A 25,635-nucleotide genomic window follows, 5' to 3' on the forward strand; every position below is an offset into this window, starting at 1 on the left:
CAAAAGGAAGTGACCCTGAAATGTCCCCATAACAACAGGAAGTGAACTGAGATCAGCAGGAAGTGACCTGATATCAATAGGAAGTGACCCTGAAATGACCCCATATCAACAGGAAGTGACCTGATAATAACAGGAAGTGACCCTGAACCGTCCCCAAATCAAAAGGAAGTGACTTAATATCAACAGGAAGTGACCCGGAAATGTCCCCAAATCAACAGGATGTGACCTGATATCAACAGGAAGTGACCCTGAAATGTCCCCAAATCAAGTGGATGTGACCTGAAATCAACATGAACTGACCTGTTATTTATAGGAAGTGACCCTGAAATGTCCCCATTACAACAGGAAGTGACCTGATATCAGCAGGAAGTGACCTGATATCAATAGGAAGTGACCCTGAAATGACCCCATATAAACAGGAAGTGACCTGATAATAACAGGAAGTGACCCTGAACCGTCCCCAAATCAAAAGGAAGTGACTTAATATCAACAGGAAGTGACCCGTAAATGTCCCCAAATCAACAGGATGTGACCTGATATCAACAGGAAGTGACCCGGAAATGTCCCCAAATCAACAGGATGTGACCTGATACAAAAGGGACCCTGAAATGTCCCAAAATCAACAGGAAGTGACCTGTTATCAAAAAGAAGTGACCCTGAAATGTCCCCATAACAACAGGAAGTGAACTGAGATCAGCAGGAAGTGACCTGATATCAATAGGAAGTGACCCTGAAATGACCCCATATAAACAGGAAGTGACCTGATAATAACAGGAAGTGACCCTGAACCGTCCCCAAATCAAAAGGAAGTGACTTAATATCAACAGGAAGTGACCCGGAAATGTCCCCAAATCAACAGGATGTGACCTGATACAAAAGGGACACTGAAATGTCCCCATATCAACAGGAAGTGACCTGATAATAACAGGAAGTGACCCTGAAATGTCCCCAAATCAACAGGAAGTGACTTGATATCAACAGGAAGTGACCCGGAAATGTCCCCAAATCAAGGGGATGTGACCTGAAATCAACATGAACTGACCTGTTATTAATAAGAAGTGACCCTGAAATGTCCCCATTACAACAGGAAGTGACCTGATATCAGCAGGAAGTGACCTGATATCAATAGGAAGTGCCCCTGAAAGATCCCCGCAACAACAGGATGTGACCTGATAAACAGGAAGTGACCTGCTACAACAGCACGAGACCCTGAAATGTCCCCATATCAACAAGACGTGACCTGATAATAACAGGAAGTGACCCTGAAACGTCCCCAAATCAAAAGGAAGTGACTTAATATCAACAGGAAGAGACCCGGAAATTTCCCCAGATCAACAGGATGTGACCTGATATCAACAGGAGTGACCCTGAAATGTCCCCAAATCAACAGGAAGTGACCTGATATCAATAGGAAGTCACCTCAAAATGTCCCCAAATCACCACTGCAAAGCTCCCATCGCAATTTCTCCAGAAATGGCAGTTTTTAGCTACTGTAAGTTAACGGCCGAGAGGAGGAGGGAGGTAAACAAAAACGGTGAACGTGGCTCCATCCTGCTCTGCCGCAGCCTGCCGGGAGAGGGAGGGGGCGAGCGGCGCTAGGGGTAGGGGGGGCTGGCCGAGGCTCGACGCGGGACGGCGGTGCTCCTGGATTTGCCCCCGCTGGCACGGATCTAGTGTCGGGCGTGAATATGGAATGAGAAGGGAAGGCGACTGGACATGGGCCGGCGTTGAAAACAGCTTCAACTTCCTCGGCTGGCGGCTCGGTTCGGACATGGTAGGACAACAACAAAGCTGTTCCGGTACCGTTTTGAATCCCGAAACGCAGTGGTGGTAAAAAAAAAAAAAAGAAAAGAAAAAAAAAAACAGGCCAAAGCGCCCAGTTGTGAGAATCATTCACCACAAAACTTGTGCTGTGCGACTTGTTTCTCCCGTCCAAATGTCCCATGTTTAGTTTGTAACCGCCTAATAGTGACTTGTGACGTTGGCGAGTTCACCGCCAAACTTCATTCAAAATAGAGCGGATTCAATCAAATGTAGGCACAGGCGGATATCCTGATGTCTTAGAAAATCGCAGACACGGCTTTTAAAGTTTTTATAGTCGAAACTAAAATTCGGGGTATTAATACTGAGAGAACAGCGGACCTTTGCGTTTTAAAAGCTGAACTTTGAGAGTTGAAACGCAGTGAACGGCTTCCGTCAAACGGTCCACACAGGGCGGAAGTCAGCGGTCGAAACGAACATAAAACTCGCAGTTTTGCCCTTAATAGGCGTTTATATTGTTTCAGGGTGACGCCGAATTTGTCCCCGCGTGACCTAAAAGGAAACTACCGAAGCTCAACGCGAGACACCTAAGTAGTTGTCCCGCGACTGATGATTAACTGAGAATGTCGGGTTTTCCAAGGCGAGTTTGGCGCATGGACACTTCCGTCGCTCGGCGGGCTCTATCCCACCGCGCGTCCGCTCGAAGGCTCGTCCTGGTGGGCTCGAGGGGGACAGGCCGACCGCTCAAGAGGGACGGCCAAGTTCAACTTCCTTCTGACGGAGCGCGCGCGTTTGCGTGCGTGTTACTCAGCAGAAAATGGCCGCAGTCGGACTCGTCGGGTTGAGGGACAGAGCGTGGCCGACAGAGGGCCTCTGGTCCCGGCGAGAAGCTGGACAAAGAACCGCCCGGATGCGGTGCTCCGGTCTGGTCCACTCCTTAGCAAAGCAGCCCGAACAAAGTCGTCATTGTACTTGAGTCAAGGTGTTGATTGATTGAGGTAGTGTTATCTGATGTGCCGGTCCAAAACAACGTATTTTCCATCCATTCCTTAATTTTCGCAAGTCGCAAGTCAGTTATGGCACATTTAGACTAGAGGTGGGCAAGTGTTACTCATTTGAATCGCGATCAATTATGATGAATCGCATTCTGTACGTTAATGACATAAAAATGGTAGTTAGAGCACTTTTATATTAAATCTACTGCCATGTTAATGAAATAATCTACAGTATATTGACTCATTGTCTCCCATTGACGGTGACAGACGTCCAGTCCATTAGAGCTGGGAGGGTTGGCGGCACAGGAACATTTGCTCTTTGGATTGGACGTCTATTGCCAGCAGTGGAGTCTATCCCAGCTCACTATGGGTAGGGTTCACCCTGAACTACCAGTCGATTGCAGGGCACAGTGGGCAGAGCACATTATTGAAATATTAATCTACTTAAATATTAATCTACTGTATATTAACTCACAATGAGTTCATGCTCAGAATTTATTCATTCATTCACTGCCAGACCCTCTCAATTCATATGAGTTACTACACAGTTAAAAAAATTACCTGTGAGATAAATTGCGAATAATTGCATTCTGTATATGCAATAACACAATACAACAACACGTTACAACACAATTACACAACAGAACTCAATAACACAACAACAAACCATAACACAATAACACATTACAGAAAAAAACAGCACACAATAACAACACAATAACACACCACAACACAATTACACAACAGAACACAATAACACAACATATCACAATAACACAACACAATAACACACCACAACCCAATAATACACTACAAAAACACAATAACACAACCTTATAATGCACCACAACACAATAACACACGATAACACAGTACCACAACACAATACCACAATACAACACTATAAACCAATACAAAAAAATAATACATTAACAAACAACAACACAGTAACACCAATACAACACAAAAACACAGCACAACAAAATTACACAATGCAATAACAACACAATAACATAACAGAAAAATTGCACCACAACACAATTTCTCAATGCAATAACACAACACAATAACGCACCACGGCACAATAACACAACATAAAACAATAACTGTACAATACAATATCACACCACAATGATACATCACAATGCAATTACGCAATGCAATAACACAACACAATAACACAACATAAAACAATAACACAATATAATAACACTCCACAACTATGCAACATAAAACACCACAACACAACTACGCAACAAAATAATGCACCACAACACAGTTGCATAACACAACACGAGAATGCACCACAAAACAATTACACAACTCAATAACACCCCAAACAGTAACGCAACATAACACAAGAACACAATACAAGAATGCACCACAAAACAATTACACAACTCAATAACACCTCACACCATAACGCAACATAACACAAGAACACAATACAATAATGCACCACAACACAATAACGCACCACAATGCAATAACACAACAAAACAATACACCACAACACAAATATGCAACATAATAACACACCACAACACGATTCCGCAACGCAATAACACAACATAAAACAATAACACAATACATTAACACACCACAACACAATTACGCAACGCCATAACACAACATAATACAATAACACACCACAACACAATTACATAACGCAATAACACAACACAAGATGCACCACCAAACAATTTCACAGCTCAATAACACCCCATAATATATATAACATGATAACGCAAAATAACACAATACAATAATACACCACAACACAATTACGCAACGCAATCACACAACACAATAACGCAACATAATAACACACCACAACACAACTACGCAACAAAATAACACCCCACACAATAACACAATAAGGCAACATAACACAAGAACACAATACTATAACGCACCACAACACAATAACGCACTCCAAAACAATTTCAACCACAACACAATTACACAACGCAATAACACAACATAAAATAATAACACAATAGAATAACACACCACAACACAATTACGCAACGCAATCACACAACACAATGACGCAACATAATAACACACCACAACACAACTATGCAACAAAATAACACACCACAACACAATTACACGATGCAATAACACAACACAGGACGTGCCAAAAAACAATTACACAACTCAATAACACCCCACACAAAAACACAATAACGCACCATAACACAAGAACACAATACAATAACGCACCACAACAGAATAACGCACTCCAAAACAATTTTATACCACAACACAATTAAGCAACGCAATAACACAACTTAAAACAATAATACAATACAATAACACACCACAACACAATTACGCAACGCAATCACACAACATAATAACACAACACAACTACGCAACAAAATAACACACCACAACACAATTACACGATGAGATAACACAACATAGGACGCACCAAAAAACAATTACACAACTCAATAACATCCCACACAAAAACACAATAACGCAACATAACACAAGAACACAATACAATAATGCACCACAACACAATAACGCACTCCAAAACAATTACATACCACAAGACAATTACACAACGCAATAACACAACACAAAAATACACCACAACACAATTATGCAACATAATAACACACCACAAAACAATTATGCAACACAATAACACAACACAATAACGCAACATAACAGCTCACCACAACACAACTACGCAACAGAATAACACTGCACAACGCAATAACACAACACAACTACGCAACACAGTACACACTACAACGCAATAACCCAACCCAGTTACACAACACAAAAACACACAACACAATACAATAACAATAACACAACACAGCTAATTACAGATAGACAGTAGACGGGCTAAACTCTGAATTGGTTGCCAGCCAATTGCAGGGCAAAAATAATGAACTAATGCTAACTATAAATTCTAAGTGTTTTTCGTCTTTCGCCATTGAAATGCACGCTCAATCGGGTTCGAGTCAGGTGACGGAACCTGTACCTTCCGTGACATCTCAACGGCCACTTTGTCCAGCCCGTTCCGTGAGCGTGGACTGTCCGTTTGTCTGTTTCCAGGATGAGTTCCATCCGTTCATCGAGGCCTTGTTGCCGCAGGTGCGTGCCTTCGCCTACACGTGGTTCAACCTGCAGGCCAGGAAGAGGAAGTACTTCAAGAAGCACGAGAAGAGGATGACCAAAGAAGAAGAGAGGGCCGTCAAGGAGGAACTCCTGGGGGAGAAGGCCGAGGTGCGTCGTGGAGAATTTACACTCAAGAGTCCTCTTAGATTTGGGCCGAAAATGATAATACAGAATAACAAGAACATGCTAGCTTTACTGTGATGGTTGTTTTGGTCAGGCACAATAATGGACAGCTAAATATGTCATGATCATCCTGTCCATTAGAGAGCGCCCTTGCTAAATTGTTCTGCTCACTAGCTTGCAGAACTACTGTTACTGTTCCTATATATTTTTCCTCACTGACATATAAATTCTGGTTTCCGTGCAGGTTAAGCAAAAGTGGGCCTCGCGCCTCCTGGCCAAACTACGCAAGGACATCCGACCGGAATGCCGGGAGGACTTTGTCATGTCGCTGACGGGCAAAAAGGGGGCCTGCTGCGTCCTGTCCAATCCGGACCAGAAAGGCAAAATGCGACGCATCGACTGCCTGAGGCAGGCGGACAAGGTGGGTGGGGCGCCGCTGGCCGGTTGCCGGGCAGACTCTGGCCGCTGATGCTAATTGAGATGTCTCAGGTGTGGAGGCTGGACCTGGTGATGGTGATCCTGTTCAAGGGGATCCCGCTGGAGAGCACCGACGGCGAGCGACTGGTCAAGGGCGCCCACTGCGCCAACCCGCTGCTCTGCGTGCAGCCACAACACATCTCCGTCTCCGTCAAGGAGCTGGACCTCTACTTGGCCTACTACGTGCACCGCAGAGGCCAGTCCTGCCGTCGAATCGTCCCCATGTCTTGATATTAACTAGCGACCAATCCGGGGTTTGTCCGGACGTTTTCAACCATTCTGTGATTTGTCTGCGCCCTGACATTGATCGGCGACTCTTCTATTATTTGTCTCTATACGTGTGCTGACATTGACTGGTGACCAATCCACTATGTATCTGAGTCCTGGTGTTGACTGGCGACCAATCAATGATTCACATTCACCCTACAACTTGAATGACGACCAATAACAACTACGTATTTATTTGTCCTAAAATTGACTGGTGACCAATCCGCGATTTGTCCATTTGCGCCCTCACATTCAATAGCGACCAATCATGCGTGTACCTGACAGTCAACATTTCCATAATTTCCTTACTTGACTTACCATGATTTAGTTACTTGACATTGACTGGCGACCAATCCACGATTGGCATGTAACGTTGCATTGTTTGGCGACCAGTCCTTCATTTACCGAAATCTATCCTCACATTGTAGGTGACCAATCCAAGATTTGTATAATTTTACCCTGACATTGACTGGCGACCAATCCACGGTTGGCCCGTACCCTCACATTTCTTGGCGACCAGTCCATCATTTGTCTAAATGTGTCTTCGCATTGGTTGGTGACCAATCCATGTTACATCTTTGCCCTCACATTGACTGGCGACCAATCATGATACTAAAATGAACTGGCATCCCATCCCGGATTTGTCCATTTGCGCCCTTACATTAAATTGCGACCAATCCATGATGGTGCGAATACTTGACTGTCATGTCCATGATTGCCTGTGGGTCGATATTGCATAGAGACCAATCCGGTACTTGTTTACATGCGCCCTGACATTTGTTGGCGACCAATCCACTATTGGCTTGTGGCGTCACGTTGTTTGGCGACCAATCCATTGTTTGTCTAAATGTGTCCTCACATTGGTTGGTGACCATTCTATGATTGGTCTGTGACGTCACATTGACTATTTTGTCCTGACATTGACTGGCGACCAATCCATTGTTTGTCCCTCAATGTGTCCTGACATTGACTGGCAACCAATTCTCCATTGGCATTGTTTGGCGACCAGTCCGTCATTTGTATACATGTGTCTTCGCTTTGGTTGGTGACCAATCCATTTTACGTCTTTGCCCTCTCATTGACTGGCGACCAATCGTGATCCTAAAATTGACTGGCATCCCATCCAGGATTTGTCCATTTGCGCCCTTACATTGAATGGGGACCAATCCATTGTTTGTCTCTCAATGTGTCCTGACATTGACTGGCGACCAATTCTCCATTGGCATTGTTTGGCGACCAGTCCGTCATTTGTATATGTGTCCTCACATTGGTTGGTGACCATTCCATGATTTGTCTTTTACCTCAAATTGACTATTTTGTCCTGACATTGACTGACGACCAATCCATTGTTTGTCCCTCAATGTGTCCTGACATTGACTGGCGACCAATTCTCCATTGGCATTGTTTGGCGACCAGTCCGTCATTTGTATACATGTGTCTTCGCTTTGGTTGGTGATCAATCCATATTACGTCTTTGCCCTCACATTGACTGGCGACCAATCGTGATCCTAAAATTGACTGGCATCCCATCCAGGATTTGTCCATTTGCGCCCTTACATTGAATGGCGACCAATCCATTGTTTGTCTCTCAATGTGTCCTGACATTGACTGGCGACCAATTCTCCATTGGCATTGTTTGGCGACCAGTCCGTGATTTGTATATGTGTCCTCACATTGGTTGGTGACCATTCCATGATTTGTCTTTTACCTCAAATTGACTATTTTGTCCTGACATTGACTGACGACCAATCCATTGTTTGTCCCTCAATGTGTCCTGACATTGACTGGCGACCAATTCTCCATTGGCATTGTTTGGCGACCAGTCCGTCATTTGTATACGTGTGTCTTCGCTTTGGTTGGTGATCAATCCATATTACGTCTTTGCCCTCACATTGACTGGCGACCAATCATGATCCTAAAATTGACTGGCATCTCATCCAGGATTTGTCCATTTGCGCCCTTACATTGAAAGGCGACCAATCCATTGTTTGTCTCTCAATGTGTCCTGACATTGACTGGCGACCAATTCTCCATTGGCATTGTTTGGCGACCAGTCCGTCATTTGCATACGTGTGTCTTTGCTTTTGTTGGTGACCAATCCATGTTACGTGTTTGCCCTCACATTGACTGGCGACCAATCGCGATCCTAAAATTGACTGGTATCCCATCCAGGATTTGTCCATTTGCGCCCTTACATTGAATGGCGACCAATCCATGATGGTGCGTATACTTGACTGTCAGTAAGTCAATGATTGCCTGTGAGTTGATATTGCACGGTGACCAATCCGTTACTTGTTTACGTGTGCCCTGACCTTGGTTGGCGACCCATTTATTATTTGTCACTGTATGCGCCCTGACATTAACTGGCGACCAATCCACTATTGGCTTGTGCCCTCGCGTTGTTTGGCGACCAGTCCGTCATTTGTTTAAATGTGCCCCTACATTGGTTACCAACCAATCCATTATTTTGTCCTGACATTGTTTGGCGACCAATCCATTATTTGTTTAAATATGCCCTGACGTACCGATGACTATTCAGTTGTCTGTAGATGTCATTTACACACAACCAATTCAAGGCGAATTTGCATTTGGCGACCAGTCCAGGGAATCCCTCCTCTCGATTAAGACAACCCGACCGGCAATAACATCCACTTCCTGTATCCAGAGTCCGAAGAGAGTGGAAGCCCCGGCCGGACGGTGGCCGATCAGGAGGACGGTCGCGCGCCCACCACGGGTAACGTAACACGATCTCGGCGTCCGTTCGCCGTTCGCTTACCGTCCACTTTTCTATCCGCAGACGGTCCCGAGTTCCGTGACGCATTCGTGACGTCGGGAGTTTTCAGCGTCACCGAGCTGGTGCAGGTGTCTAGGAGTAAGTGTAGCTTGAGTTAAAAAAACGGTGACTTCTCGGACGCTCCTGAACGCAACGTATGAACTGTGCGCAGCTCCCGTGGTCTCGGGGGCGGGGCCGAGTTTCTCCATCGGGGAACTTCAAGGCCACCTGGCGTACGATCTCAACCAAACGCTCCTGCAGCCCATCAACATGCGACGCACCCTCGCCAGCACCTCATCCAGCGGGTAATTTTTGGGTACTTACGGGTCACTTCCTGTGAATTTTGGGGCATTCCGAGGTCACTTCCTGTACATTTTTAGGCACTTCCTGTTGGTTTTAGGTTCACTTCCTGTTGAATGGTCACTTCATGTCAGTTATGGCTCACTTTGTTGATTTTGGTTCACTTTCTGATGTTTTTGGGGAATTCCCCAGTCACTTCATGTACATTTTTAGGCATTTCCTGTTGGTTTTAGGTTCATTTCCTGTTGGTTATGGGGGACTTTGTTGATTTTGGATCACTTTCTGAAGATGTTGGGGCATTCCCCAGCACCTTCCTTTGAATTTTGGTGCATTCCAAGGTCACTTAATGTACATTTTTAGGTTCATTTTCTGTTGGGTGGTCACTTTCTGTTGGTTATCGCCCACTTTGTTGATTTTGGATTACTTTCTGAAGATTTTGGGGCATTCCCCAGCCACTTCCTCTGAATTTTGGGGCATTCCCCAGTCACTTCATGTACATTTTTAGGCATTTCCTCTTGGTTTTAGGTCCATTTTCTGTTGGATGGTCACTTCCTGTAGGTTATGAGGCATTTTGTTGATTTTGTATCACTTTCTGATATTTTTGGGGCATTCCGCAGTCACTTTCTCTGAATTTTGGGGCATTCCCTAGTCACTTCATGTACATTTTAGGCACATCCTGTTGGTTTTAGGTCCATTTCCTGTCGGATGGTCACTTCCTGTTGGTTATGGAGCACTTTCTGATGTTTTTGGGGTATTCCTTAGCCACTTCCTCCTAATTTTGGGGCGTTCCAGGGTCACTTCCTGTACATTTTGGCACTTCCTCTTGTTTTTAGGTTCATTTTCTGTAGGGTGGTCACTTCCTGTTGGGTATGGGGCATTAGTGGGTCACTTGGTGTGTTTTAGGCCACTTTCTGATGTTTTTGGGGCATTCCCCTGCCACTTCCTCTGAATTTTCAGGCATTCTGAGGTCACTTCCTGTACATTATTAGGTTCATTTTCTGTTGAATAGTCACTTCCTTGTTGGTTATGGCTCACTTTGTTGATTTTGGATCACTTTCTGAAGATTTTGGGGCATTCCCCAGCCACTTACTCTGAATTTTGGGGCATTCCAAGGTCACTTCCTGTACATTTTGGGCCACTTCCTGTTGGTTTTAGGTTCATTTCCTTTTGGATAGTCACTTCCTGTTGTTTATGGAGCACTTTCTGACTTTTTTGGGGTATTCCCCAGCCACTTCCTCTGCATATTGGGACATTCCGGGGTCACTTCCTGTACATTTTGGGGTACTTCCTGTTGGTTTTGGGTTCATTACCTGTTGGATGGTCACTTCCTGTAGGGTATGAGGCACTTTGTTGATTTTGTATCACTTTCTGATGTTTTTGGGGCATTCCCCAGTCACTTCCTCTGAATTTTGGGGCATTACCCAGTCACTTCATATACATTTTTAGGCACTTCCTGTTGGTTTTAGGTTCATTTCTTATTGGATGGTCACTTCCTGTTGGTTATGGAGCACTTCCTGATGTTTTTGGGGTATTCCCTTGCCACTTCCTCTGAATTATGGGGCGTTCCAGGGTCACGTCCTGTACATTTCGAGGCACTTCCTCTTGGTTTTAGGTTCATTTTCTGTTGGATGGTCACTTCTTGTTGGTTATGGGGCATTATTGGGTCACTTGGTTGGTTTTAGGTCACTTTCTGATGTTTTTGGGGCATTCCCCAGCCACTTCCTGTGAATTTTGGGGCATTCCCCAGCCACTTCCTGTGAATTTTGCGCCACTACCTGTTGGTTTTAGGTTCATTTCCTGTTGGATGGTCACTTCCTGATGGTTGTGGGGCACTTTGTTGATTTCGGTTCAATTTCTGATGTTTTTGGGCCATTCCCCAGTGACTTCCTCTGAATTTTGTACATTTTTAGGTTCATTTTCTGTTGGATTGTCACTTCCTGTTGGTTATAGCTGATTTTGCTGATTTTGAATCACTTTCTGAAGATTTTGGGGCATTCCCCAGCCACTTCCTCTGAATTTTGGGGCATTCCAAGGTCACATCCTGTACATTTTGCGCCACTACCTGTTGGTTTTAGGTCCATTTCCTGTTGGATGGTCACTTCCTGATGGTTGTGGGGCATGTTGTTGATTTCGGTTCACTTTCTGATGTTTTTGGGCCATTCCCCAGTGACTTCCTCTGAATTTTGGGCCATTCCCCAGTCACATCATGTACATTATTAGGCACTTCCTGTTGGTTTTAGGTTCATTTCCTGTTGGCTGGTCACTTCCTGTTGGTTATTATGGGGCACTTAGTTGATTTTGGCTCACTTTCAGATGTTTTTGGGGCATTTCCCAATCGCTTCCTCTGGATTTTGGGGCATTCCGAGGTCACTTCCTGTACATTTTTAGGCACTTCCTGTACATTTGGGAGCCTACTGATATAACTTCCTGTCCATTTTGGATCATTGCTAAAAATTGATTGAAGGGCATTTTAAAGGGGAACTTTGAAGTAAGGTTGGCCAACCATGTTTTTGAATAATATCAATGGCTAAACAATTATAAGCATATTTTCATTATTTTTTTTAACGCAACCCTTCCAGATTGTTTGTTTAACCCATAGCAACGCCCTTGACAACGAAAATGCTTTTCTTCGGCAATCTTCGGAAATTACGTCACACCTAGACGTGCGAGGGAAGTCCACCATAGAACAGTATTGTTTGTTGCATTGCTTCTCGGTAAGATGCCACGGCGGTGTGTGGCGATGTTTTGTTCTCACTCAAACGAAAAGTTGTGGCCAAAGGATAGCAGGGCACGTAAATGGACATCTTTCGTTCGCACGAAGCGAATGAATTTCACGCCATCATCGAGTAGTGTTCTCTGCTGCAAACACTTCGAAGATGCCTGCTTCCTTAACCGGTCTGCTTATAACAACGACTCTCCTTCTTTCCCCCCAACGTTTTTGTATTATTATCTTATATGCACGAGAGCTGCCGGATCTGCCAAAATGAACATGAAGTCTGATTATTATTATTTTTTTAACAATGTCATCAGATAGACAAAAACATAACATTATGTGGAAATGCCTGCATCTTCAAATCATAAAAATAATAACAGCCTATATCTTACCAATGTTGTAATCTCGATGGGTCTTGTATCCATTCCATGTCAGGTAGTCTAGGTACATTGTTTGCATTCTGATTAGCGTCTGGCTAATACATGTTAGATCCAACATCAAATTCCAAGCTCCTCTTCTTCCTCCAACTCTTCAAAAACTTGGATCTCCTCCCTTGCGCGCGGTCTATCGCTTATATCGATGTTTGAATCATTGTTTGAAGGGCTTTGTTTGGCGGCCGTATGTATGGAGCTTCCAACGCTGTTCCCGGTGTGACGTATCACTTCCGGGTTCGTCCCCTTTCAGGCTCGAACTTCGGAAACGCGATTATTTTGACAAATATACAACACATAAATTATTTTTTCATGCTTTATTTGGTGGACAATGTTTAATTATTTTACTTGTGACCCTATTTGGCATGTGAAGAAATTAGTTCACACTACAGCTTTAAGGCCACTTCATGCGTATTGGTTCTGTTTGTTTTAGGGCATTTATGGGTCACTTCTTGTTGATTTTAGAGTATCTCCATGGTCATTTCCTGTATATTAGTCACTTCCTGTTGATTCTCTGGCATTTCCAGGTCACTTCCTGTCGGTTATGGGTCACTCACAGGGGACTTTGTTTATTTTGGGTCACTTTTTGATGATTCTGAGGCATTTCTGGGTCACTTCCTATTGATTTTAAGGCATTTCCATGGTCATTTGGTGTTTGTTAGTCAATTCCTGTTGATTATGTAGCATTTCCGGGTCACTTTCTGTCGGTTATGGATCACCCACGGGTGACTTTGTTTATTTTGGGTCACTTTTTGATGATTCTGGGGCATTTTCGGGTCACTTCGTTAGTTCCTTTTGATTTTGAGTCACTTACTACTCTCACTTTCTGTTTAATTAGCTAATCGTTTATCTATTGAGTGGTAATAGGGACATCTTGAGGCCAAGTGGTGTTAGTTGGAATCCCAAAAGTCAGTGGAAATTGGCACCATCTTCTGGCCAAAATGTGCATTGCAGGAACAGAGATACAGTATATCGTCATATTTCACAGCACTGATCACCCAATATGTGATAGCTATGATTTTAATGACTGAAAATTTTGCTAGCTAACACGGCGTCCATCCACGCAGGAGCAAGCGGCACAAGTCCGGCTCGGTGGAAGAAGAGGTGGGCAGCCCTGGCGGCGACTATTACCACTCACCGTCCTCTCCGGCCAGCGGCTCCAGAAACTGGGCGGACGACATGGAAGAAGGTAATGCCGCCACCGCTGCCCGATTTTCATGACCTTTTTTTTAGAAAAAAACCCAACTCCGTTTGTTCAGGCGCGTCTCCTCCGGCGAAGAAGGCCGAGCTGGACGGCAGCCCTTCGGCCCGGGAGGACTCGCCCAGGCTGGGCTCCTTCACCCAGCATCATCGACCCGTCATCGCCGTGCACAGCGGTCTGCCCCGTCCTCACCCGTCGCCGTCTTTGCACTTCCCGTCTTCGTCCTACTTCCCGCACGGAGCCATCCGCTACCCTCCGCATCTGGGACAGGACCCCATTAAAGACCTGGTCTCATTGGCCTGCGACCCCGCCAATCAGAGCTCGGTGAGGTTTTGGGGTTATTCCAGGTCACTTCCACTTTTACTCACAAATTTGGGTTTGCAACTTTTGCGTTTGCAGCTAAACGGCAGCAACCAGCTGAAGGTGAGCAGCCATTACCTCTCCTCTCAGATGCTGGCCCCCGCCCTGGGGCCGCCCCCGTCCCCGCTGCCTCGGCCCACTCTGCCGGCGGACGTCAAGCCCCCCAGCACGTCCTCCGACGGAGCCGCCAACTCCCCCGCGTCGCCCAGTAAGTGATTCGCCGGCCCGTCAAGCGTAGCACCGTGGACTGATGATGTCATCGCAACAGCGTACTCGGCCCCCGGCACCCCCGGGACCCCGCCTGGCAGTCGCTCCTCCTTTGTGGGCGTCGCGTCTCGAGACCCTGCTGGACTCTACCAAGCCCAGGTATACAGTACATATGATCTCATTGGTTTCCATTGACGTTGACAGATGAACCACAGTTGCTTTAAAAATTTCTGTTTTTACTTAAACCGCACATAACTTAGCATATTAATACTTACAACACTCAAACTTAGGAAACACTTCAACAACCTTGCTATTGTTCAATCAGCTATAACATTTTTATAAATGAACTCATTGGCACTCATCGACAGTGGTAGACGTCCAATCCATTTGTACGGGCATGTATTAGCATCAAGTCTTAAATTGGCTTATTTCCCTATGGAGTTTGCTCAGGCTTCAGTTTTCTCAGTGTGTTGCTTTTAAATCTTTGCTAGTAGGGGTGTGACAATATATCGACATTGTGAAATATTAGGATACAATTTAGTCAATTGTTGTAAACATTAGCATTATATAGCATTCAAGGTGGCAGACTTTTGCTATGAAATTTAGCCAGTTGCTGTAAACATTAGCATTGTGTAGCATTTAAGATGGCCGACTTTTGCTATGCAAGTTAGCCAATTGTTGTACACATTAGCCTTATATCGCATTTAAGCTAGCAGACTTTTGCAACGCTAGTTAGGCAATTGTTGTAAACATTAGCATTATATAGCACTTAAACTACCGGACTTTTGCTATGCAAGTTAGCTAATTGTTGTAAGCATGAGCATTATATAGCATTTAAGCTAGCGGGAATTTGGCTGTGCAATTTAGCCAATTCTTGCAAACGTTAGCATTATATAGCATTTAAGCTAGCGAACTATTGCTCTGCTACCCAATTGTTGTAAACGTTAGCATTATATAGCATTTAAGCTAGCGGACTTTTGGGTAGAGAGTTAGCCTGTAGTTGTAAACATTAGCATTATATTGCATTTAAGCTAGCGAACCTTTGGTATGCTAGCCAATTGTTGTAAACATTAGCATTATATAGCATTTAAGCTAGCATTTTTTGCTACGTAAGTTAGCCAGTTGTTATAAACATTAGCATTATATAGCATTTAAGCTAGCAGACTTTTGCTAAGCAAGTTAGACAGTTGTTGTAAACTTAAGCATTACGTAGCATTAAAGCTAGCGGACTTTTGTCAAGCAAATTAGCCAATTGTTATGAACATTAGCAATATATAGCACTTAAACTACCGGACTTTTGCTATGCATGTTAGCCAATTAATTTAAACATTAGCATTGTATTTAGGCTCTAAGATAGCGGACTTTTGCTATGCAAGTTAGCCAATTGTTGTAAACATTAGCATTATACAGCAATTAAGCTCACTGTTTTTGCTATGCATGTTAGCCAATTGTTGTAAATATCAGCGTTATATAGCATTTAAGCTAGCGGACTTTTTCTATGCAAGTAGGCAAATTGTTGTAAACATTAGCATTAGGTAGCATTTAAGCTAGCGGACGTTTGCGATGCAATATCCATTTGTAAAGATTAGCATTCTATAGCATTTAGGATAGCAGACTTTTGCTATGCAAGTTAACCAATTGTTGTAAACATTACCATTATATAGAATTTAAGCTAGCAGACTTTTCCTAAGAAAGTTAGACAATTGTTTTAAACATTCGCATTATATAACATTTAAGCTAGCGGACTTTTGCTATGCAATTTATCCAATTGTAAACATTAGCATGATATAGAATTTAAGCTATTGGACTTTTGCTAACAAAGTTAGACAGTTGTTTTAAATATTAGCATTATATAGCATTTAAGCTAGCGGACATTCGCTATGCAAGTTAGCCAATTGTTGAAAACATTAGCATTACATAATATTTAAGCTAGCGAACTTTTGCTATGCAAGTTTGCCCACTGCAACAATCCAACAATTGGCTAACTTGCATCGCAAAAGTCCGCTAGCTTTAGAATGCTAATGTTTACCAGATTTCTGGTGCGCACTCCAAAATAACTGGTAAACATTAGCATTACATAGGATTCAAGCTAGCAAACTTTTGCTATGCAAGTTAGCCAATACTGTGCAAGTTAGCCAATTGCAACAACGCATCAATTGGCTAACTTGCATTGCAAAAGTCTGCTCGATTAAATGTGGTATAACGCTAATGTTTACCAGATAGTATCTGGTGCGCACAAGATTGCTTAATTTTATGTTATTTTTGTCGATGTCTCTTTAAGGGCTCCATAAAAAATGTTCACAAATATATCACTTTTACACCAGCTACTCCAAAGAGCCACTAGAGGGCGACCAAACCATTCCAAATGCAGGCAAACATAGGACGTGTCATTCCCAAAATGTATTTTGCTGAGCTTTTGCACATATTTTTAATTATCATTATGTGTTTTATTACTTTACACGTGGGTGCTGGAGCCTATCTCAGCCAACTTTGGGTAGAAGTCCAATTTATTTGTTATGTCATATGACCAAATGTTTGCATGTTTCAGTCTTGGTATCTGGGCAACTGAAACACTACTCCAAACGGCTCTGAAGATTGGTCGCCTGAAGGATTTCCCGGAAAGGACTTCAATCAAGCCTTTAACCCCGCCCCCTTGCAGGTGCTGCTTATCATATATGCAAATAAGCCTCGCTTTTTTTTTCTGACTCACCTCAAGACTCCAACGAGAGAGCGAGAGAGAGACGCCGTCTTTTCTTTCAAACTTTTTTGCACTTTTTTCCCCGCCTCTCCATCGCCCCACAAAAAAAAAACGAAAGGAAGGAAAGAAGAAGAACGGAAAAGACTGAGTGACAATCACCCTTGGCGTGGAAACGTTTAGTCGCTCTTAGCTCGTTGGCTGCCATTGCCGGTGATAGACGCACAGTCATTTTGGCGTTTTAAATGAACAGCTTATTGCTAATTTCTATTTTATAAATATTTAAACTTTTTTTTAAAAAATCAACGTTAGGGTGTTATTAGTAGCCATAAACAGTTTATTTCTGTATTTCTTCATTTTTAAATGACACCTATCAACACGAAGTTACCCATAAATACCCCAAATTGACAGGAAGTGCCCCAAAGTCAATAAAAAGTGACGGGAAAAACAGGAAGTCACCCAGAAATGACATGGAAATGCTCCTAGAATTAGCAGGAATTGACCCAAAATGCCACAAAACATATGTAATGACCCAAAATGAACAGAGAGTCCCTGGATAAACAGGAAGTGACCCAGATTTGCCCTATAATCAACAGGAAGTGACCCAATATAAACAAGAATGGACATAGAAATGACCCTATAATTAGCTGGACGTGACCAAAACGCAACAAAACTCATATGAAGTGACCCAAAATGAATAAGAAGACAAGAAATAGCTGTAGCCATGTGTCTACATGACGGCCATCTTGGTGGGGGCAACAACACTGTAATGTCAAGTTTATAGAAACTAATTTCTTGGCTATTTAAAAAAAAAAAAAAAAAAGTCATACTTTTACTTTACCGGCTCCTCAATGCCGACCCCCATATTGAATATTTGATTATTAATAATTAATTAATCATAATTAATAAAAGTTATAGTGTTAGCACTCCCAGTCCAAATGGATTGGACCTCTCTCGCTGTCAATGGCTGCCAATGAGTAAATGGCATAAAAAAAATGCCTGAGCAAAACGAAGGAATGTGCTTTTTACCCCCTTCCTTTTGACCTTACAGCCACCCTAACAGAATTTTATTATTATTATTATTAATTTTTTTCACGGTCTATTTTGCACGAAATGTCCGAAACACAGAATGTGCCTTGCCTTCATTTTGACGACAAGAAAAATAACAAACAGAACTTTGAACGGTACCCTTTGGAGGAAAAAAAAAAACCGAAACCAAAAAAGTTGCATGCTGGATTGCGTTACGCTACGTAGCCGACGCTAGCGGGTTAGCGCTTTTGCGTAGGACGCGTCCGAAGGCTCATATATAGGCAAAATTTTGAGTTTAACTCAATGGCTGTCGTTGAACAAACTCTCACTTCAGAAACTTTCCCCCCTAAGTTTTTAATTGATATGGACAAAACTTGTGAATCATAATCTAAACATTTTGTGGTCAAATTTTTGCAAATTTGCTTCCCAAATTACTTTTGACAATAATTTATCCTATTTTAATATTCTATTAAGGTTAGGTGAGTTACAGTTAACTCTGATATTACGTTTTTTTAAATTGCGTATTAACTCCTGGTGAGTTAATATGGATTCATATTTCATTATTATGACAGTAAATTTAAAAGTGCTTAATGCTTCTTACCAAATGCGATTAATCTCATGCGATTAATCGCGATTTAAATTGGTACCATTTGCCCAGCCCTAAATTCTATGTAAATAACTTTTCCATAGTTTTGCTTTTGAAAATGTTTTTTAAAAAAAAAACTTATTTACACTTAAATATCTTTGTCACCTTTATTTATTTAAAATTTAACACCTCTCATTAAAAAAAAAAAAAAAAATTAAAAATTAAAAAAATTGAACAATTTCAGAAAAATCCCTGCTTTTTTCCAAGTATGATTGCTAATATTTTTGGTTTCCTAAAACGTGAAAATCTTAATAATCTGTGAATATTTTGATCTCAAAATGTAATGAACGAATAAAAGCATACCAAAAAAATTCCGTCCCAATATGTCAAAGAATATATGTATTTTTTTGTCTATTGATAGATAGACAGATAGATAGATAGCTACATAGCTAGATAGATAGACAGAGCTAGCGATAGCGCGATAGCTATCGATTTAGTTTTATTACCAGTAATACAGTATCTAGCTCTCTAACCAGTTAGTTAGCTATCTAGCTAGATAGATAGCTAGATACATAGATAGATAGCTAAAACTAGATAGCTATCTATATAGCAATCAATGCTTGCTGTCATTAAAAATAGCCACCTAGCTAGCTAGCTATCGATCAAGTTTTAATAATACAATATCTAGCTATCTAGACAGATAGATTGATAGCTAGATATATCAATAGCTAAAACTAGATAGCTAGCGTAGATTTTATAGAACGATAGATAGCAATCATTAAAAATAACCACGTAGCTAGCTAGGTATCAATCTAGTTTTAATAACGCATTACCTAGCCCTCTAACTAACTCTCTATCTATCTAGATAGATAGATAGCTTAGTTAGCTAGCTAGCTAGCTAGCTAAAACTAGATAGCTATCTATATAGCTATCAATGCATGCTATCATTAAAAATAGCCACCCAGCTAGCTAGCTATCAATCTAGTTTTAATAATACAGTATCTAGCGCTCTAACTAGCTATCTAGACAGATAGATTGATAGATAGCTAGATATAGAGATAGCTAAAACTAGATACCTAGCGTAGATTTTATAGAATGATAGATAGCAATCATTAAAAATAGCCACGTAGCTAGCTAGGTATCAATCTAATTTTAAGAACGCATTACCTAGCTCTCTAACTAACTAACTATCTATCTAGCTAGATAGATAGATAGCAAAAACTAGCTAGCTAGCTAGCTATTTATGCTAGATATAATTAAAAATAACCAGCTAGCTAGCTATCGATCTAATATTGATAATACAGTATATTGCTCTCGAACAAGCTCGCTAGCTTTCTAGCTAGATATATTGATCAATAGCTAGATGTGTAGCTAAAACTAGATACCGTATTGGCCCAAATATAAGACGGCCCGGATCATAAGACGACCCCCTCTTTTTCAAGACTCAAGTTTGAAAAAATACTTTTTCAACACCAAATTAATTTTATACAGAAAATAATTACAGTACATCTGAAACAAATGATTATAGATAAAACAACAAAATTGCAATAACTGCATTAACCATCAAAGTGAAGTCTAACTGTAACTGTAGTCTTGAAACAAATCTGAATAAGGAAAAACATTGCAATAAAATAATGCAAACTGGTTAAACTTGAGAGTAGCTCAGATCTGTCATGACTCATGACAGAACATCGCTTCAATGATATCTGGCGCCATCTAGCTTCAGGAATGGGTATAACGTCTAGACCGCGAATATAAGACGACCCCCACTTTTTCAGTCTTATTTCGATGCAAACAAACACCGTCTCGTATTCGGGCCAATACGGTACTTATCTATCTAGCTATCTATGCTAGCTACCATTAAAAATATACACCTAGCTAGGTAGCTATCAATCCAGTTTTAATAATACAGTATCTAGCCCTTTAACTATCTAGCCAGCTATCTAGCTAGCTAGATAGATTGATAGATACTGTAGCTAGAAATATAGATCGCTAAAACTATATCGCCATCTATTGATTTATGAAATCTATGCTAGCTATCATTAAAAATAGCAACCTAGCTAGCTAGGTATCAATGTAGTTTTACTAACACAGTACCTAGCTCTCTATCTGTCTGTCTGTCTACATTACTGGCTAGCCTTGACACACACAAACCTTAAAAAAAAAAAAAACGATTTCAGACAACAATTAAAAAATGATTTCTAAAATATTTAGCTTCTTAAAATTTGAAAATCATAATCCCTCGACCTCTTGACCTTAAATTAAAAATACAATATTTAAAAAAATATATATATATAAAAATATATATTAAATAAAACAACTATTTGTACAATAAATACTTTACACCCACTCAAAAAATGACCAATTTATTTAAAAATCCTTGTTTTAAAAAAATGAATTTTTACTCATTAACCACCATCATTAAAAAAAATTTTAACGAATTTACAAACTTTTTTTTAACTCAAACATAATCACTCAATCGCTATCATCCCTCCCAGTCAACATGGATTGGACGACTAGCGCCGTCAATGGCAGTCAGAGCTCAGAATCACCAATATTCTAAACGTGCTAATTCTCTTTAGCTAACCAAAACGTTGAGTCATCAAACCCACAAAACATTTGACTGATTTACACACCAACCAACCAATTAACTGACATCCCAAAAGCGCCTCCACATGGTTTCCCGGCGCTACCGCAACACTAGCAAAGCGCTCGCGCGTTGCGCGCCAATGAGCCTTCGGCGCGGACACGCAATCCACTCGGTTAAGCGATTTTGTCGCAGTCCCGACAGCGTGGGGGCGCCGCTGCAATTTCCACACCCTTAATAATCTATTTTTATTTTTTTATTTTGCATGTACGCTTCTTCTATAACGGAAAACACGAGTGTGTCTAAATACTTTGAATGTATACCAAGCGTTTGACCGGTGGCCGAGCCATACGCAAGCGACGCGAATGATGCTAAAGCTAACCTCTGTCAGGAGGATAAAATTTTTGTTTGCAGAGCGGAAAAGGGACCGAGCGATTCAAGTGAAGGAAGACGAGAGCGGAAAATCCAGAGCAAAAATGACCAAAGCCATGGAAATCTTGTCCGAATAATTCGGATGCCATTTTGGTTTTGCCTTTGGTTTTGTTTTTCTTCCCCCACAAAAACCAAAGCTAACCGAAAACGAAATCTCGTAAGGAATGTGTTATTATTTCTTTGTTTTTGTCTGCTTTGATGTCATTTTTTTGGCTAGTAGCACGGAAACGATGCTAAAGGGTTAGCTGCATTGCGTGCATCCTTAGCATCGTGCTAAAGAATCAAATCTTGTAAAGAATGTTTTAATTTTTTAGTTAGTTTTTTTCCTTCCTTCATGTCATGTAGCGTGTAGCACGGAAACAATGCTAATGGGTTAGCTACATCGCGCGGGTCGAGAAGCATCATGGCAAACATGCAATTCTTGTAAAGAACATTATTTAATTGGTTTTTGTCTGATGACATTTTTGGCTAATAGTGTGTAGCACGGAAAAAAATGCTAACGGGTTAGCTACATTGCACTTCCTTCGCATCGCGATAAAGAATCAAATCTCTTAAAGAATGTTTTTAATCATTTTGTTTGTTTTTTATTCCCTGTCATTTTTTTAAGCTAGTAGCGTGTAGCATGGAAACAATGCTAAAGGTTTAGCTACATTGCGCGCGTCAATCGGCATCATGACAAAGAATTAAATCTCGTAATGAATGTTTTTATTTATTTGGTTTGGTTTTTTTTTCATCCCTGATGTCATTTTTTAGCTATTAGCATGTAGCACGGAAACAATGCCAATGGGTTAGCTACATCGAGCAGGTCTAGAAGCATCATGGCCAGAAAAGAATTCTTGGAAAGAACATTATTTGTTTTCGTCTGCTCTGATGTCATTTTTTTTGGCTAATAGCCTGTAGCACGGAAACAATGCTAAAAGGTTGGCTACATTGATCACGTCAATCGGCATCATGACAAAGAATCAAATCTCGTAATGAATGTTTTTATTTGTTTTTTTTTCATCTCTAATGTAATTTTTAGCTATTAGCATGTAGCACGGAAACAATGCTAAAGGGTTAGCTACATCGCGTGGGTCAAGAAGCATTATGACAAAGAATCAAAGCTCGTAATTAATGTTTTTTTTTTTTTTTTTTTTTTCATCGCTAATGTAATTTTCTAGCTAGTAGAGTGTAGCACGGAAGCAATGCTAAAGGGTTAGCTACATCATGGCAGACAAACAAAGCTTGTAGAGAGCATACAGTGGGGCAAATAAGTATTTAGTCAACCACTAATTGTGCAAGTTCTCTCACTTGAAGATATTAGAGAGGCCTGTAATTGTCAACATGGGTAAACCTCAACCATGAGAGACAGAGTGTGGAAAAAACAACCAACTGAAAATCACATTGTTTGATTTTTAAAGAATTTATTTCCAAATTACAGTGGAAAGTAAGTATTTGGTCACCTACAAACAAGCAAGATTTTTGGCTGTCAAAGAGGTCTAACTTCTTCTAACGTGCTTGGTGTAAAGAAATCAACTGTGGGAGCAATTATTAGAAAATGGAAGACATACAAGACCACTGATAAGCTCCCTCGATCTGGGGCTCCATGCAAGATCTCACCCCGTGGCGTCAAAATGGTAACAAGAACGGTGAGCAAAAATCCCAGAACCACACGGGGGGGACATAGTGAATGACCTACAGAGAGCTGGGACCACAGTAACAAAGGCTACTATCAGTAACACAATACGCCGCCAGGGACTCAAATCCTGCACTGCCAGACGTGTCCCCCTGCTGAAGCCAGGCACGTCTCCGGTTCGCTAGAGAGCATTTGGATGATCCAGAAGAGGACTGGGAGAATGTGTTATGGTCAGATGAAACCAAAATAGAACTTTTTGGTAGAAACACAGGTTCTCGTCTTTGGAGGAGAAAGAATATTGAATTGCATCCGAAGAACACCATACCCACTGTGAAGCGTGGGGGTGGAAACATCATGCTTTGGGGCTGTTTTTCTGCAAAGGGACCAGGACGACTGATGTGTGTAAAGGAAAGAATGAATGTGGCCAAGTATCGAGAGATTTTGAGTGAAAATCTCCTTCCGTCAGCAAGGGCACTGAAGATGAGATGTGGCTGGGTCTTTCAGCATGACAATGATCCCAAACACAAAGCCAGGGCAACAAAGGAGTGACTTCGTAAGAAGCATTTCAAGGTCCTGGAGTGGCCTAGCCAGTCTCCAGATCTCAACCTCGTACAAAATCTGTGGAGGGAATTGAAAGTCTGTGTTGCCGAACGACAGCCCAGAAAGATCACTGCTCAAGAGGAGATCTGCATGAAGGAATGGGCCAAAATACCAGCAACAGTGTGTGAAAAGCTTGAGAAGAGTAACAGAAAACGTTTGGCCTCTGTTATTGGCAACAAGGGGGACATAAAAAAGTATTGAGATTAACTTTTGGTATAGACCAAATACTTGTTTTCCACCATGATTTGCAAATACATTCTTTAAAAGTCAAACAATGTGATTTTCTGTTTTTTTCTCTACATTCTGTCTCTCATGGTTGAGGTTTATCAATGTTGACAATTACAGGCCTCTCTAATATCTTCAAGTAGGAGAACTTGCACAATTAGTAGTTGACTAAATACTTATTTGCCCCACTGTATTGTTTCTTTCATTTGTTTTCTGCTCTGAGGTCATTTTTGGCTTATAGCGTGGAGCACAGAAACAATGCTAAAGGGTTAGCTTAATTGCGCGCGTCAAGAAGCATCATGACAAGAAATCAAATCTCTTAAAGAACGTGTTATTATTTTTATTTTGTTTGTTTTTGTTAAGTAGCTTCTAGCACATAAACTACGCTAAATGGTTAGCTACTTGGTGCGTGTCAACCAGCATCGAATTATCAGGCTATGTACGCTAACTGAGAAGCTAGTACTTCTGTCAGCAATACTGCAGAATGGCAATTAAGTATCTATAACCAGTGCTTAATTTGCAAATCATAAGGTAGCGGAATGTAAAATACATATGACAGGACAGGGATGACCAGACAGGAACAGATCCCGAAACATACGCAGAAAATGGTGCTGAAAACAACACGCAAATGCCCACTTACCATGCTGTGGGACTTACAAGCCTCAATTTCAGATAATATCCATGGTATAAATGTTATGACAACAATTTACAATTATTTAGGCTATACTCTGCACCGCATGGGCAGTTGCCCACATAACCACAGGTGGGACTTACAGTACACAGTCAGCAATTAGTTTCTCAACAGGTCTAACTTGTAAAACATAAAAAATGTGATATATTGGTCCAACGCTAAATTTTTATAAAAAGCATGCTATTCTTGGGATTTGTTCTGTAAACGAATTTATGCATACTATTATTTTATTTTATACATTTTTTTAAAAACGTTTTTGGATTATTATTATTATTTTCTATTCACGAGAGGTGCCGGATCTGCCAAAATACGTCCTGGAACAAAGGGAGGCCAAAATCAAGAGGTGCCGGATCCTGTTCCGGCACAAATGAACCTCTGTCTATAACAGCAAACCAAGGGCGATAAATTGCCACACTACGCTAA

At 41.5% G+C, this 25,635-nt stretch overlaps 1 protein-coding gene across 5 annotated transcripts; it reads left to right on the forward strand.

Annotated features, from left to right (window-relative positions):
- Nucleotides 1–1,601: 1,601 nt before the first annotated feature.
- nfic (nuclear factor I/C) lies at nt 1,602–24,660 on the forward strand. 5 transcript variants are annotated; one of them, XM_057840301.1, is made up of 12 exons: nt 1,602–1,774; nt 5,838–6,008; nt 6,268–6,444; nt 6,513–6,696; nt 9,433–9,501; nt 9,565–9,639; nt 9,713–9,845; nt 14,052–14,173; nt 14,244–14,509; nt 14,585–14,753; nt 14,814–14,911; nt 17,301–24,660. In XM_057840301.1, exons 1-12 carry the CDS (start codon nt 1,694–1,696, stop codon nt 17,319–17,321), a joined length of 1,566 nt encoding a protein of 521 aa, XP_057696284.1. In that variant the 5' UTR covers nt 1,602–1,693; the 3' UTR covers nt 17,322–24,660. The 5 variants fall into 5 exon arrangements, with proteins under 5 accessions (XP_057696284.1, XP_057696282.1, XP_057696285.1 ...); XM_057840299.1 differs by having other exon boundaries at nt 14,244–14,753; XM_057840302.1 differs by lacking the exon at nt 17,301–24,660 and having other exon boundaries at nt 5,877–6,008; nt 14,814–15,673.
- Nucleotides 24,661–25,635: the final 975 nt, after the last annotated feature.

Source organism: Corythoichthys intestinalis, chromosome 7 (genome assembly GCF_030265065.1).
Source record: "Corythoichthys intestinalis isolate RoL2023-P3 chromosome 7, ASM3026506v1, whole genome shotgun sequence".
Lineage (NCBI taxonomy): Eukaryota > Metazoa > Chordata > Actinopteri > Syngnathiformes > Syngnathidae > Corythoichthys > Corythoichthys intestinalis.